Source organism: Myotis brandtii, unplaced genomic scaffold, assembly GCF_000412655.1.
Source record: "Myotis brandtii unplaced genomic scaffold, ASM41265v1 scaffold266, whole genome shotgun sequence".
Lineage (NCBI taxonomy): Eukaryota > Metazoa > Chordata > Mammalia > Chiroptera > Vespertilionidae > Myotis > Myotis brandtii.
The window spans coordinates 12321494-12336573 of record NW_005360124.1 but is presented as its reverse complement, the minus strand read 5'-3'; the positions used below and the strand labels follow the sequence as shown (position 1 = coordinate 12336573).

At 39.4% G+C, this 15080-nt stretch overlaps 1 protein-coding gene across 2 annotated transcripts in view; it reads left to right on the top strand.

Annotated features, from left to right (window-relative positions):
* The window catches only part of LOC102241552 (chromosome unknown open reading frame, human C9orf135), a 122074-nt gene that overhangs the window by 38840 nt on the left and 68154 nt on the right, over positions 1–15080 (top strand). For both annotated transcript variants that reach the window (XM_014541298.1, XM_005868354.2), the window contains exon 5: positions 12897–12954. In XM_014541298.1, coding sequence (XP_014396784.1) covers positions 12897–12954 — 58 coding nt within the window. The remainder of the gene's footprint in view (positions 1–12896; positions 12955–15080) is intronic.

Here is a 15080-nt window from a genome sequence, read left to right as displayed (position 1 = left end):
GGCCCAACCCCCCAATCGGCCCTACCCTGAGCGTGACTGAGGGTGGCATTGCAACCTCCCGATCCGCCCTGCTCTGTGCATGACGGGGCGGCGCCCCAACTCCCCAATCGGCCCTGCTCTGAGCCTGACCAGGGGCTGCACTTAGGGATTGGGCCTGCCCTCTGCCACCCGGGAGCAGGCCTAAGCCAGCAGGTCGTTATCTCCCGAGGGGTCCCAGACTGCGAGAGGGCACAGGCCAGGCTGGGGGACCCCCCTCCCCCCACCCCCCGAGTGCACAAATTTTTGTGCACTGGGCCTCTAGTCTAATATAAAATCATTTTACAATTTGTCCATAGAACGAGACTATTGTAGCCAATTCCTTCTAAGTAAGGTTTTCTGTGTATAATAACTGGACTGCAGCTGTGATCATTACAAACAACCAGGAACCAAAACAATGGGACAAAAACAATGACAACAAAAACCACATCAAGTTGATCCAAGTATAAATATAATTTTAAGCTCTTATTTCTCAGAAGCTCTTATTTAAATATGCATATATAACTGTGTGTGGCCCTGGGATAATGGTTTACAGGAGAAGTTAGTTTTTTTACAGGGAAAATCCAGTTGTGGCGTAGAGTATTTTCTGAGTGAGAAGCAGGTCCATGGGAGCCTGGGTCAGTTTGAGGGCAGCCCAGGAGCACTGACCACCTACTGGAGGATGGAAAGATATAGAAGGTAGACCTCTTACAAGGTCAGCCCAAACCAATGCGTCTTGTTATTTTTACCCAATTTCATTGCCTCCTGATGGTAGTGACATTTTAGGATAAATGTGTCATTTCCAGAATTCATCCAAACACTTATTGCGATCCGCATGCCTGGAGAAGAAAGAGATTCACAGTGTTTTGGACCACTGTGTAGCTTTTTGAACACGGTGTGGTTTTCCAGAAAGGGCATGGTATGGGAAAATAGAAGACGCGACTTCTACTTCTGGACCTGCACTCAACTTGCTGTGTGACCTTGTGCTGGGTAATAACCCTCTCTGGCTTCCGTGGTTTCCATCTGGAAAATGAGGGGATTGAACCAAATGATCTGTAAAATCCTTTCCTGCTCTAAACTTTTATGATTCTAAGGAGAAAGGCATCTGAAGTCACATAAGTGGACAAGTTAAATGAGGTCAAAAAGTAGTTCAGGCAGTTAAGTTTTCATTGTTGGCATAGAGCACTTATCCATATGTGTGTGGAGTGATTACTTCACACTAGTAGTAGCAAGCTTAGGCCACAGTTTTAAACCTTCAATTTATTTCTCTCACGGGTGCATTTAGCATCTGTAAAACCTTTGGCGCTCTCCAGAGGAACAGGACTGCATGTGAATAATAAGAGGGTTTTTCTTCTTCTTCTTCTTTTCTCAAAGTACAGCGCAAGGCATTTACTTTTTTTCTGTTCAGTCATTTGTGTGGTGGGTAATCTTGTGGTAAAATACCACCCAGGTGTTGAACATTTTTCCAGAAGAAAAAAAATTTTTTTTTAATTGCCCTGTCATGACAGTGATGAGGGTAACAACAAAGGAAATGTGAAGAGGAGAGTGGTGTGGTGAAAAGACAGTAGAATGGGAGCGAGACAGACTGGAATTCTTGATTCCCCATCTTACTCATTGTAGGACCTTTTGTTTTTGTGTGTCCAGCTTTCTCTTTTTGGACAGCATCCTCTCTCCCAATCAGTCAGGTCATATAATGGACGGGCTGGTTTTTCTCCCCCACAACCCGAAGTGTTGGCCACATGACCCAGGCTGGGCCAATCAGAAAACACTCTAGGATAATAAGTGGAGTTTAGGGCAAGATGCTCTCTCATGCTTCAGGTGGCAGATTACAGAGGGCATCTTGCTGCTGTGGGGAGCATCCACCTATAAATGAAGCTAAGCAGAGATGTGGAAAAAGAATTCTGATGACATTTTTTTATATGTGCTGATATATTCCTTTTTGTGTGTATGGTTTTTTTTCTTAATTAAGTTTAAGTTGGGTTTCTGTAACTTAAAACTTTAAGACTAATACTAAAAATAGCAAATGCCTACTTGGTGCTTATTATGTTCCAGACACTATTCTAAGGGTTTTACATATGCTAACTCATTTACTCTGACAAAAACTCTGTGACTTGGTTCCATCATTATCTACTTTCTATGGAGGGAAAATCAAAGGTACAGAGAAATCAAATAACATGTGCAAACTCACATAGCTAGTAAGTGATAACAAGCCAGGATTTGAACTGAGCATCTAATGCCAAATTTCATGGTCTTAGCCATTTTTTTCTATGCTGCTCTCTGAATGATAGACCAACCAGGAGAACTTTGAACATCACTTTCCTCTGTAAACATGGAGATGATAATTGCTACATTTAGGCAGGCCAGGCCTTGAGTGCCAAGCTCATAAAGGAAGTACTGGGAAAAGGTTCTTTATCTCTTTTGAAATTTTTGGAATCAATTTTTCCATTTTTTCAAACAAACTGGGTTAATGGTTTCTAATATATACCTTGGTTTTGGCTTGACACTTTCCCTGAGGAATCTTGCCTGAGGTCATATCACCAACTGGGCTCCCAGGAATAGGTGGCTTAGCTAGTGCTGAGTAACTGATTGCTTTTCTAGTTGGCCAAATGTGCTGAAATGACTTCAGAGTCAGCCTACCTGCTATTGCTCTTTGCATTACTCCTTCCTTAGCTGGTGTACATTGAAGCTGAATGACTAAGTGGAACACTTATCCATTCGTTAATATTTGGGGCTGTGACTTAGATTCTGACTTGAGTTGTGCGCCTTGGCACAGGAGTGTTTTAATGGTGGGTAACAATAACCTATTCCATTTCTGTCCTTGTAGGGTAATTCAAGTAATTTGATAAGAAAATTTTTGTGAAAGCACATGATATGGTACCTGTTAGACCTAAAGTTAGGGCATTATAATATGCTAATTCAGAACATTCTTACAAGCCTTTATTGTATCTAACTTCCTTAGAATAGCTATTCAAGTTGCACCCACAAAGTTGAAGGTCAGGTTTCTTTGTGTATTCAGGTGTGTTCACTAAGGCCCTCCAGATAAAATATGAAGATAGGTGTATTTGATTTACTTATTGTGGTTGCTAATCTCCTGAGGTGGCCTCCAACAATTCCTCCCACTCTGTACAAACATGCCACAGCTCCTATCAAGGAGCAAAGGTTATCTGCCTGCCTTCTGAATCTGGGTTGGTCTTGTGACTGGCTTTGATCAATAAAATGTGGCAGAAGTGATGTTCTGGGACATCTGAATGTAGACACACTTAAGGAGACTGGTAGATGCTACTTTCTGATTCTTGGACTGTAGTTGACATGCTGTGAGAAACCAAAGACACATGAAGAGGGCATATGGAGGTGAACCAAGGCACTGTATTTGCCAGCTCCAACTGAGCTCCTAGACAACAGGCAAAACTAGTTGCCAACCATGGGCTTGAGCTATCTTAGATATTCCAGTCTAGTCAAATACCTGCATGCCCATAGCTGTGATGTCCCATGGAGCAGAAAAACCACCCAGCTGAACCCAGTCATCCCACAGAATAATCAAAGACAATAAAATGATTGTTATTTTAAGCCACTAACTTTTAAAGCACAGAAATAATTGAAACAACCTTCATGCCTCTAACTACCATGATTATATGGCTACTTCTACCATTATTTGACCTATAAATAGGCTATCCTATATAATAAAAGGCTAATATGCAAATTGACCGAATGGCAGAACGACCGGTCGCTATGACGTGCACTGACCACTAGCAGACACTCAATGCAGGAGCTGCCCCCTGGTGATCAGTGTGCTCCCCATGGGAGCGCTGCTCATCCAGAAGCCCTGAGCTGGGCTCATGACTGGTGAGCACAGCAGTGGTGGCGGGAGCCTCTCCCACCTCCGTGACAGCGCTAAGGATATCCAACTGTTGGCTTAGGCTCACTCCAGTCCCCATGGGGAGCAGGCCTAAGCTGTCAGGACATCCCCCCCTGAAGGCTCCCAGAATGTGAGAGGACACAGGCCGGGCTGAGGCATTTTTTTTGCACAAATTTTATGCACCAGGCCTCTAGTTTATAATATTTATAATGACCTATTTGTCATTGCTAATCTATCAGGGATGCAAGCAGTTCAAACTTTTGGGACTAATGAGCTAACAAAACAAGTGAGTGGTAAATATTTTCAAAATGTCATGGCTGTGGAATTTATATTTAATTTCCGCATTCCTTTTATCCCATGTGTGTTAATGATAAGCCAATATTGCTGGCATTTCTCTTTATGTGAAAATTTATGTGGTTGTCATAAAATACCATTATTTATAATTACTTTGGTGGTGGTGTGGAGGGAGAGAAGGGTTCAGATTTTAGACATATTGAAAGGGATAGACATTTACTTGATGACTGATTAATTATGAGGGTAAAGAAGACTGAAGGTTGATTCCCAAGCTTCTGGCTTAGGTAACTGGGGGTCATTGGGGCTATTCGTTGAGGCAGTTAAGATGGGAGAAAGAGCATGTCAAAAAATGGGTTGATATTTGAGACTGGAACAGGAGAGAGGTCTCTGACTCAGACCAATTGCTAATTTAAGTATTCTAACTAGTTCCTCTGCCTCCCCTGCAATCCATTCTCCACTATGCAGCTTGAATAACCCAATTAAAATGTAAAGAGAACCATGTCCTTCCACTATTTGATTATTATCCTTACAGTAATGTTTTTTCTTCTAGTGTTAATGACCACATACTATGTGTCTGAGTTAAGGCCTTTATGTGCCTTATTTAATTTAGTTCTCATTCTTTGAGAATGGATGCTGCAACTACCTCCATTGAAAAGGGCTCAGAGAGGTAAAGTCACTTTCGAAAAGCACCAGAGCTGGGTTTCAAACTCCTGTCTTGTCTGTCTGACTGCAGTGTCTGTGTCTTTAACCACTATAGGACATTGCCCTTCATGCTTAAATGTATATAATGCTCCATATCCTTCAAAGTACTTCCACATGCATTATCCATTATTCCTTTCCTCCATTTGGTAGGTATTTTCTTAATTGTATAGAGGAGGAAATCAAAGCAGAGAGAATTAAGGAATCCAAATTCCTCATTAATTAATTAATCCAAACATAAATATGTATGGAGCAGATTCTAATAGGGAATTAAGATGCAGAGGGTTTAAGTGACCTGCTCAAGGCCTCATGACTGCTTAGTGGTAAACAAAGACTAGAATCTTTGGGTTCACAGTTCTGTGTTCTTGATGGGAGGGGAGAATTGCTTCCAAACTGCTAAGGTACTTAGCAAGAGGTTGGCTTGGATCAGGAGTAAAAGCAGATTCAGTTTGTCCTCCATTATATCTTCCTTCTCTATCTCCTGGACACTAGCTCATTAGAAGTTGATTTCTAAAACATAGGCCTGGCATTCAGCAGCTGTGGAACACTGATCAGATTTGGTGTATGTGGCTTCATTCAGTAGGTAGAAGGAGGAGGAAATAGCAGGGATATTCATTTCAGCACAATATATTTTATTTTTAAATGATGAATGCTGTTAAGAATGAGACAGGCCCTAACCGGTTTGGCTCAGTAGATAGAGCGTCGGCCTGCGGACTGCAGGGTCCCAGATTCGATTCCAGTCAAGGGCATGTACCTTGGTTGTGGGCACATCCCCAGTAGGGGGTGTGCAGGAGGCAGCGGATCGATGTTTCTCTCATTGATGTTTCTAACTCTCTATCCCTCTCCCTTCCTCTCTGTAAAAAAAATCAGTAAAATATATTACAAAAAAAAAAAAAAAAAAAGAATGAGACAGAATTTCCCAGAGTGGATGTAAGCTCCCCCTTCCCTCCTACCACACACAGTCAGGTAGACCCCTTGGACCCCTGTGGCTAAATAAGTAATATGGCTAAATAATGGCCCTCATCTTAAATAATAAATGCAGGGTCTGCTGCTGCCAGTGATGGGATTAATTCCAAATTAATTCTCTGCTTCTTTGAGTCACGTACTCAGATTCAGACTCTGAGGTGGAACCATCTTGTTTGCGGAGTAGAGGTCATATTTCCTTGCTTTGGCTGCTGGGAAGCTGGGAGAGGAATTACCTTCCTCTCCTCCAGACAAAACAGAAAGGAAGCAATTGATCTTCAAAGTTCTTCCAGGTTTGAGAACTGTGATTCTGTGGGTTTTAGTGCATTGTCTTGTCATAGATTTACACAAGTTACCACTGGTGTTAGTGCACGTGTAGGTATTTTAACAAGTACCATGGCTTTAATGATAACTTGAGTATCAGATTTCTCTTCCTTTCTCATCTTACAAAACATCTCGTTATTCTCTGCCTTACATCCATTAAAGATTAATGGGGGCGCATGTGGCAAATTGTGGGTAGTGCCGAGTGAAAGTAGTTGTCCAACTTCCAAGTGTCCTCACAGCATGGATTATCCTGGTGAGTTTATCAGAATCTTGTCTTCAGTTTTATATTTCCTTCCCTTTTATCCATGCTTCAGAATTTGACTGACTCATGAAGATTGATGTGCTCCTGAAACTCACAAAGAAATCCAGAATTCTAATAGTTAATTTATAATGAGAAATAAAATGTTCAAGCACACCAGTCATGTCAGCCTAATAAAAGCATTCTCCTGTGGTTTAAATAAAAACATATAGGAAGCCAAACTATAATCAGAATGTTGTTCAGAGTGTTTGGCATCAGGGCAAGGGGAGTTAATTATATGATTACGATAATCAATGATCCCAGACCCTGATTGCCTGGTTATAATAGCCAGGATACTTTCAGTTGTAGGTGACAGACATACAATTAAAATTATCTTGGGCCAAAAGAAGAGTTTGTTTAAAAATTACCGAATACCGCTCTGGGAAATTCCATGGGAGAGTTGGTTTTCAAAGACTGCCGGAATCAGGACTAGAAATCCTCCAGGGTTCTCTCCCTGTTGTCTTCATTCCCTCCTTCTGCAGGTAAGGATGTTACGTCCCATGGTTCTCATCCCGGGAGAGTGACTGGCCCTTTTCCATTGGTATCTCTGAAGAAATCCCACTTGAGAGCCCTGGCTGCCTGTGGGCTGGAGGCTGATATTTGGACCTATACGCTATAGGTAGGGATGGAGTAGTAAGCAGCACCATGAGGCACAGGCTTGCTCCTGGTGGCTCCAGACAATGAATGAAAGTCATTGTTGGCTGCCATTTGCTGGTTTGGAACATTGATGTTGATATAATCCATCTCTGCTCCCAGAACCAGAGCAGTCTGTTTATGAGCCAGGACATCTCTTCCCCAGGAAGATGCCTCCCTCGCTTTTCTGACCTTGTGCTTTCCTGAGTTTCTCTGAAGGCCGTTTCTCTTCTAATGGACTTGTTCTTTTCTTATATTCTCTGTTCAGCTATAGCTTTAAGCTGATGTCTAAGAGGAAAATTTATGTTGATTTTTAAAATATTTTTATTCTCAAAAGACCATCTTATTTCAAATTTGATGAAACATATCACTTAAAGATTGTTGCTCTGTTCTGCAGATTTGAAAGGGGGGGAGGGTGCTAATCATAAAGAGTTTATAAGTAACTGACTGAAAGTCATTCAGTATTTAAATTGTTGGAGCACCATCCTGAACCAAAAGGTTGTGGGTTCAATTCCCAGTCATGCCAGTCATGCCACATACTTAGGCTTGGGGCTCAATCCCCAGGTGGGGCATGTACGAAAGGCAACCAATCAATGTTTCTCTCTCACATCTATGTTGCTCTCTCTCTCCCCATTCCTCTTTCTCTAAAATCAATAAAACATATCCTTGGGTGAGGATTAAAAAATAAATAACTGAATATTTTGATTTCCACTATTTACTTTGTTCTCATTGTAAATCTATATCTCTTTATATCTAATTTTATTGCTTTATTCATTCAATGTTTTTCAATGCCTACCTTGTATCAGGCTCTGTGCTGGGAGGTGATAATAAGGTAGGGAGAAGGGCCTGAGCACGGATGGAATGGGTTTCTGCCTACTTTAAGTGAGTGGAGAGATGCCCAATGCTGCCTTGCAAGTTGGCCTGCCCAAAGCAAACTGTGATATTTGACTGATAATCATATCATTTGAGTCATAACTTTGGAAAAGAAAAGATAGGCAAATAAGTTCATTGTCATCTATTAATACTTAAACATCTTAAGATTATGGAATATTTTCTTTATATTTCCATGTTAAGATTATTAAATATTTATATATAAATACTATTCAAACTCCCATTTATCTACTCATTACCTGATTATAAATGTAAGTTAACATCTTTACAAAATTTGCTTTATATTTTTTAGAGAAATAATTTATAATGACTTACATAGCCATCAATATATTCACTCTATTGTTGGACATTACCTACCAGATTTTCACCATTACACATGAGGTTGCATTGACTATCCTTATACATGTCTCCTCGAGTATATATGCAAGGATTTCTTTATACTCAGAAACAGAATTTCTGGGTATTAAGATATATGCACCTTCAATTTAGCAAGGCACTGCCACCAGTAGTGTATAAATATACACATTCTTTCATATCCTTAAAAATATTTTTAATTTTTACCAATCTTATGGGTATGAAATGGTACTTCATTGTTGTTTTACTTTGCATTTCACTAATCACTGAATTTATCTTAAAATATTTACTAGCCTTCTGGTTTCTTTTACTGTGAATTGACTGCTTATAGGCTTTGTCCATTTTTCTATGGGATTCTGTCTTTCATGATTTCATTAATAATGTTTATTCTGGGTATTAATCTTGTTTTGATTAATTTTATGATTTTTCTACTCTATGGCTTCTCTTCTAACTGTTCAAGCTGTCTTTTGATCAATAGAAGTTTTAAATTATAATTTGATCAAAACATATATAATGTCAGACTGTAAACATTTTAGAAATCACATATATGTGTATATATACATATATAAACACATATGTAACATACTAGAGGCCCAGTGCATGAAATTCGTGCATGGGGGCTGGGAAGGGGGAGGTCCCTCAGCCCGGCCTGCACCCTCTCTAATCTGGGACCCCTCAGGGGATATCCGACTGCAATCCGGGACCGCTGACTCTTAACCACTCGCCTGCCTGCCTGCCTGATCGCCCCTAACCACCTCTGCCTGCCGGCCTGATCATCCCTTAACTGCTTCCCTGCCAGCCTGGTTGCCCCCTAACTGCCCCCCTGCCGGCCTGGTCGCCCCTAACTGCCTCTGCCTGCCGGCCTGATCACCCCCTAACTGCTTCCCTGCCGTCCTGGTTGCCCCTAACCGCCTCTGCCTTGGCCCCCGCCACCGTGGCTTTGTCTGGAAGGATGTCTGGAAGATGTCTGGACTAATTAGCATATTACCCTTTTATTAGTATAGATATTGATTGAGTCATAAACAAGGGAGTTATTTTATGTTTTTCAATAAATTTTGTATTTTTTCATAAATATCATAAATCTTGTTACATATATTGCTATAGGAATTTTAGAAATTTTATTGCAATTATAAATGGGATTTTTCCACTTAGTCATGCTTTCTAATTTCTTATTGCTGATATATGAGTATACTATTTTTGTGTATTGATCTTATATCCAACAACCGTCCTGAAACTTGCCTGATGTTATGATTCAAAGATTCTCTTAGATTTTTAGATGTAGACAGTTTTATTATCTGTGGACAATGAAAATTTTGTTTCTTCCATTCCAATTATTATACTAATGATTCTTTTTCTTGTTTTACTGCCTTTGATAGAATATCTAGTGCATCGCTGAATAGAAAAGCTGATAGAGGACTTCTCTGACCAGGAATGTTTCTGGGGAGGAGTTTCATCAGCTTAGTTTTTATTCTTATTTACTGTTTTCTTCTCATAGTAATGTTTTCTTTTTTTTTTTTTTTTTTTTTTTTTTTTTTTTTACATTTTAAGTATGTTTAATTTTCCTGGCCTAGCAGCGATCAGGTAAATTCTGTGGAGGGGGGGAATAAGAAGTTTGGACCATTTCCTCAATATTTTAGTTCAAGAGTGCCCTCTTCTGTTAGAACAGTGAAGTGAACTTTATTTCATTAATGACTTTTTAAATTATTATTCTTTTTTTTGGAGGAGCGGTGGTTTTAGGACCCTTAATTTCTGGGCTTGATTTCTTATTTTTCTTTATTTTGCCAGTTGTCCCCACCCCCGCTTCCTTGGAATCATTGCACACCAAGGCTGCCATTGTGGTCTTGCATACTTTCCAAGCCTCTTTCTTAAAAGCCAATGTTCAAATCCTCTAGTCTCAGACTTGGTCTCAGTTTTTCCCCATCAGAGAAGGATGCTCTATTTCTGGGTCCATGTTCTCTGTGTTCCATCCCCACTGGGGAGTTGCCACTCTTTCCTCTCTTCCATGTAATCCCTGCCCGATTTTGCTCCAGCTTGGGCTCGGGTCTAACTCTACCATTTCTGGATTGTTCTCCTCACTACATTAAACTGAAGTTTGTAGACTTTTCTGGCCTCTATTATGCTGCATGCATGGAAAATTGTGTGATTTTATTTGCGTTGCTGTTGATATGTATAGTTTTGGAGGATGTATGTAGAAATTTGGATTTAAGGAACTGAAGGATCTAGGAATGTTTTACAGTCCTCCTCTATGCCTGTGGAATTATCATTTTATCTTTGTGATTCTGTCATTTTTTGCTTTACATATTTTATGTGTTGTTGAGTATGTCATATATTCTTGGTGACTTATTCCTTTAATCAGTAGGTAATGATTAGCAAATCTTTATAATTAATAGTTTTTGGTTAATATTTGTATGATATATCTTTTATATTCTTTTGCTTTCAAACTTTATTTGAAAATAATTCTAGGTATAACAGCATAGAATCAGACTGCATAACACAATTTGTAGTTCAATTTAAGTCTGAGAAAATACTTTCCCTGATGGGCTTTACCCCTTTACTTTCATTGTGATTGCAAAGATATTTAATTTTATGATTTTAATTTGTCTGGCAAGCAGAAATTGATTTTCCTTTCTGGTATTCACAGTTCCTGCTTTGTATTAGATTAGCCTCTTTTGGGGGAAAAAAAAGTCCTATTTGCTGGTTTGAAAGTTACACTTCTAATTTTTGTTCTTTTAGTTTCCAGTACTCAAACTTTAGTGTGCATCAAAATCACCTAGAGGGCCTGTGACAACACAGATTGCTGGGCCCACCCTCAGAATTTCTAATTCAGTAGATCTCGAGTGGGACTGAAGTACAGTCACACACTGCTTAACAACAAAGACACACTCTGAGAAATGCATCATTAGGCGATTTCATTGTTGTGCAAAGATGGTGGAGTGTATTTACTTAAACCTAGATGGTGTAGCCTACGGCACACCTAGGCTGTACGATATAGCCTATTGCTCCTAAGCTACAAACATAGAACGCAGGCCTGTTCCTGTACAAAATAACATGAGATTAAATCAAGCACAAAAGAAAATGATGCAGTCATGAGCTGTATGCGTCTGCTGACCGAGTTAACACGGCATATTGCTTTACAGAAAACTTTTTATTCTAGCAGAAAGAATATACTTTAAAATAGTGATAAAAAGCATAGCATATAAATACACAAACCAGTAACATGGTCATTTATTATCATTCTCAAATATTATGTGCTCTACATAATTGTATGTGCTATACTCCTATACACCAGCAGTTCAGTGGGTTTGTTCACACCAGCATCACCACACACACGTGAGTAATGTGTTGCACTACAATGTTATGATGACTACAACACCACAAGGCAATAGTTTTTTTAGCTCCATTTTAATCTTATGAAACCCCTGTCATATATTTGGTCCATCATTGACTGAAACACCATTATGCGGCACATGACAGTATTTGCATTTCTTTAACAAGCTACTACTCTGGAAACCACTTCTTGTCAGGAATTGGTGATTATCACCAGGTAGAACCTGGGACACTTCAGTTTGCGGGCTGATGCTCTATCCATTGAGCAACCCGGCTAGGGCTGGAATTCTTTATTTGTTGGATTATATTACTTTCCCACCAGCTTGGCCATGCATTGAAATGTTTCAGTTTCCCTGTACCCAATATTTTTAGATGTGCAATTACCCGTGGAGTTTCTTTGACCATCTCATTTCATAATATTATCAGAACAGAAAATTAGGACTTTAATTTCTCATTGGAAAATAATTTCCTCCCAAACCCCACCCTCAGTTTCAAACAGAAAGAAACTTTCTGGCAAGTTTCCCTGGACTGGTTACTGTGGTTTTTTGGTCTCTATTATATGGAGACTCCTGGCTCTAAGAGTTTAGCAATTTGCCTTCTGTGAAATCCCCAAGACCACGTCTTCTGCTCTTTGACATGCAGCTCAAACTGCAGTCCTATCCTTGGGACATCAGCTTATGGCTTCCCATTCTAATGAGTATGTTCTTCATTTCCAACATTTCAAGTTTTCCCTTTTGAGCCTGGCTGTGCTTCTACACTTTGGGGAGGGAGGGCGTATTTCATCTGCATTACTGCGTGTTTAATGGGGGGAGGTTGGAGAAGCTATGTTATCTCAGTCCTCGTGGTTGTCTGCTGTTATCTTTTCAGTTGTCATCCAGCAGAGAACATAGGGCATAGGATCAAAAAGAGTTGAGGAGCAGAAAATGGTGGTAAAGTGAGTCCCAAAAGTTCAGAATGCACCCAAGCTCAGGTAATAATTTAAAATCCTTGGGATTGGTAGCATATCATTAGCACAGGAGAGTAGTGGATGGTGCTGAGTTGGAAGTAATGGAGGAAGGGCCTCCTGCTGGTGATAGGTAACACTGTAAACAAGGCTGAGACAGTTGTGGGTTTTAAAATTTTTATTGGGGCCAATCCTTCTTGAAATGGTTTTATTTTATGTAAAGTATACACCACTAAAACATTTAAATATGTTTGTTTTTTAAGTCATTCTTTTCTCAGATACTGACTTATCCCTCTTAGGTGTACATTGACGACATATGCTGAATACTACACTCCACCATGTAATTATCAGCTACTTGTGAGTATAAGAGGGCTGTGAAGCCACATTCTAATACTTGTTAATGTACATAAAATGGTTCTGTACGTCTAGTGTAAATAGTCAAGCTTGGGAAGAGAGGACAATTGCTGAGATTTATGATGTTTTATATTTATTTAGAGATATTTTCTATTTGAGGGAGTCCATAGAATGTTTTATTGTTATGATTTATTTTTAGATGTTTATAGATTTCAGGGAGAAAATACTGTAGTGTCCAAAACATATTAGTTGCTTTCTTCTTCATCTTGTTTTATTATCTCTGTCCCTGAATTTAATTTATCTGGAATAAGAACCTGCCTTTCTATTCATTTGTATTGCATTGACACATAAAAGTAAGTGGCTTAATTTAGCTCTGGGAAATGTGTATGTTGATAATATATGTCCAGTTTATTACTTTAATATATTTGTACTTAAAAAATTATACAACAGAAACAGAACAAGGCTGCATCTTATTAGGCTTGTCGATTAACCAGTGTAATAGATAAGGTATTTGATTATTGAAAAAGAGGAGAAAATTTTTATCTTTATTTTAAGATAGTATGATTACCTTCTTAGGAAAACAAAGATATTAAACTGAGAATTAAATAAGACCATTTAGTAGATGAGTAAATACAAAATAAGCATATGAAAAACAGTATCTTTCCTTCACATCAGCACTAACTGGTTAGTAAACTATAAAAGAAAAAGCGTACAAATTACTATAGCAACACAAATTTAAAATACTTTCATCAGGAAAAGCTTAGATTAGTAAAGATCAATAAAGATGTGGTAGATTGTCTCTAAAGATGGCTGGCCTTCTGTTTGTGTTCGCCACTTTCCCAGCAAGATGTGAATGTCTCTTTGCCTTTTGAATCTGGACTATCAGGCTTTTGATTTGATCAATAGAACATGGCAAAAGTGACCCTGTGCCAGATGTAGGCCTAGCTTATAAAAAGACTGCTTCCAAGTCTCTTGGAGCCCTGAGCTACCTCATGAGAAATCCAGGCTCCTGGGCTAGAGGGCGAGGCCATGAGGAGAAACACTACTGAGCCTGGCTTAGGAATGAAGAAGCCATCTCGGACATTCAGCCTACCTGAGCCTGGACTCCCGCTTCTGCTGCCATCCAACTGCAACCCATGAAAGATTCCAGCCATTAATTTTTAAAAATATTCACTCAGAGGTAAACAGAACTCTCAAATAAAAGGGAATAACTACCATTTTAGAGGACTGGAAAACTAAATTAATTAAAAATTAAATTTATACATTTAATACGCAGTGGGGTGAAGATGGGGTGAGATTTTTTAAAAAATCCTCACCTGAGGATATATTTTTTAATGTATTCTAGAGAGAGAGGGAGGAGGAGGAACTGATCAACTGCCTCCAGTATGCACCCCCACCAGGGATCAGACTCGCAACCTAGATATGTGCCCTGACTGGGAATCGGACCCACTACCTTTTTGGTATATGGAATGATGCTCTGACCAACCGAGCCACCCTGCCAGGGCAAGATGGGTTATTTTATCTGTTGCCAGGCAAATTGTAAATTATTTTAATCTTTCTGGAAAGGAATTTGGCAGTATGTATCAAGATACTATTTGATCTAATAATTTTCCTTCTAAGAAATTTCCCCAAAGGAAAATAATTTAAAATGCAGAGATAATAGTCACTGGATTATTTATAATGGCTAAACTTGGAAAATGCTTAATGTTTTAGTATTAGAAATAGTACTAATTGAATATGCTATAATCATATGATGAGGTTATTGTATCCTTTATAACATGAAAGATAGCTCTTAGTGTCTTGATAAATCTTCATTTATGGCAGTGGTTCTCAACCTTCCTAATGCCGCGACCCTTTAATACAGTTCCTCGTGTTGTGGTGACCCCAACCATAAAATTCTTTTCTTTTCTTTTTCTTTTTTTTTAATTAAATCTTTATTGTTCAGATTATTACAGTTGTTCCTCTTTTTTCCCCCCATAACTCCCCTCCACCCAGTTCCCACCCCACCCTCCTCCCTCACTCCCCACCCACTGTCCTCATCCACAGGTGCACGATTTTTGTCCAGTCTCTTCCCGCATCTCCCACACCCCTTTTCCCCCCAAGAATAGTCAGTCCATTCCCTTTCTATG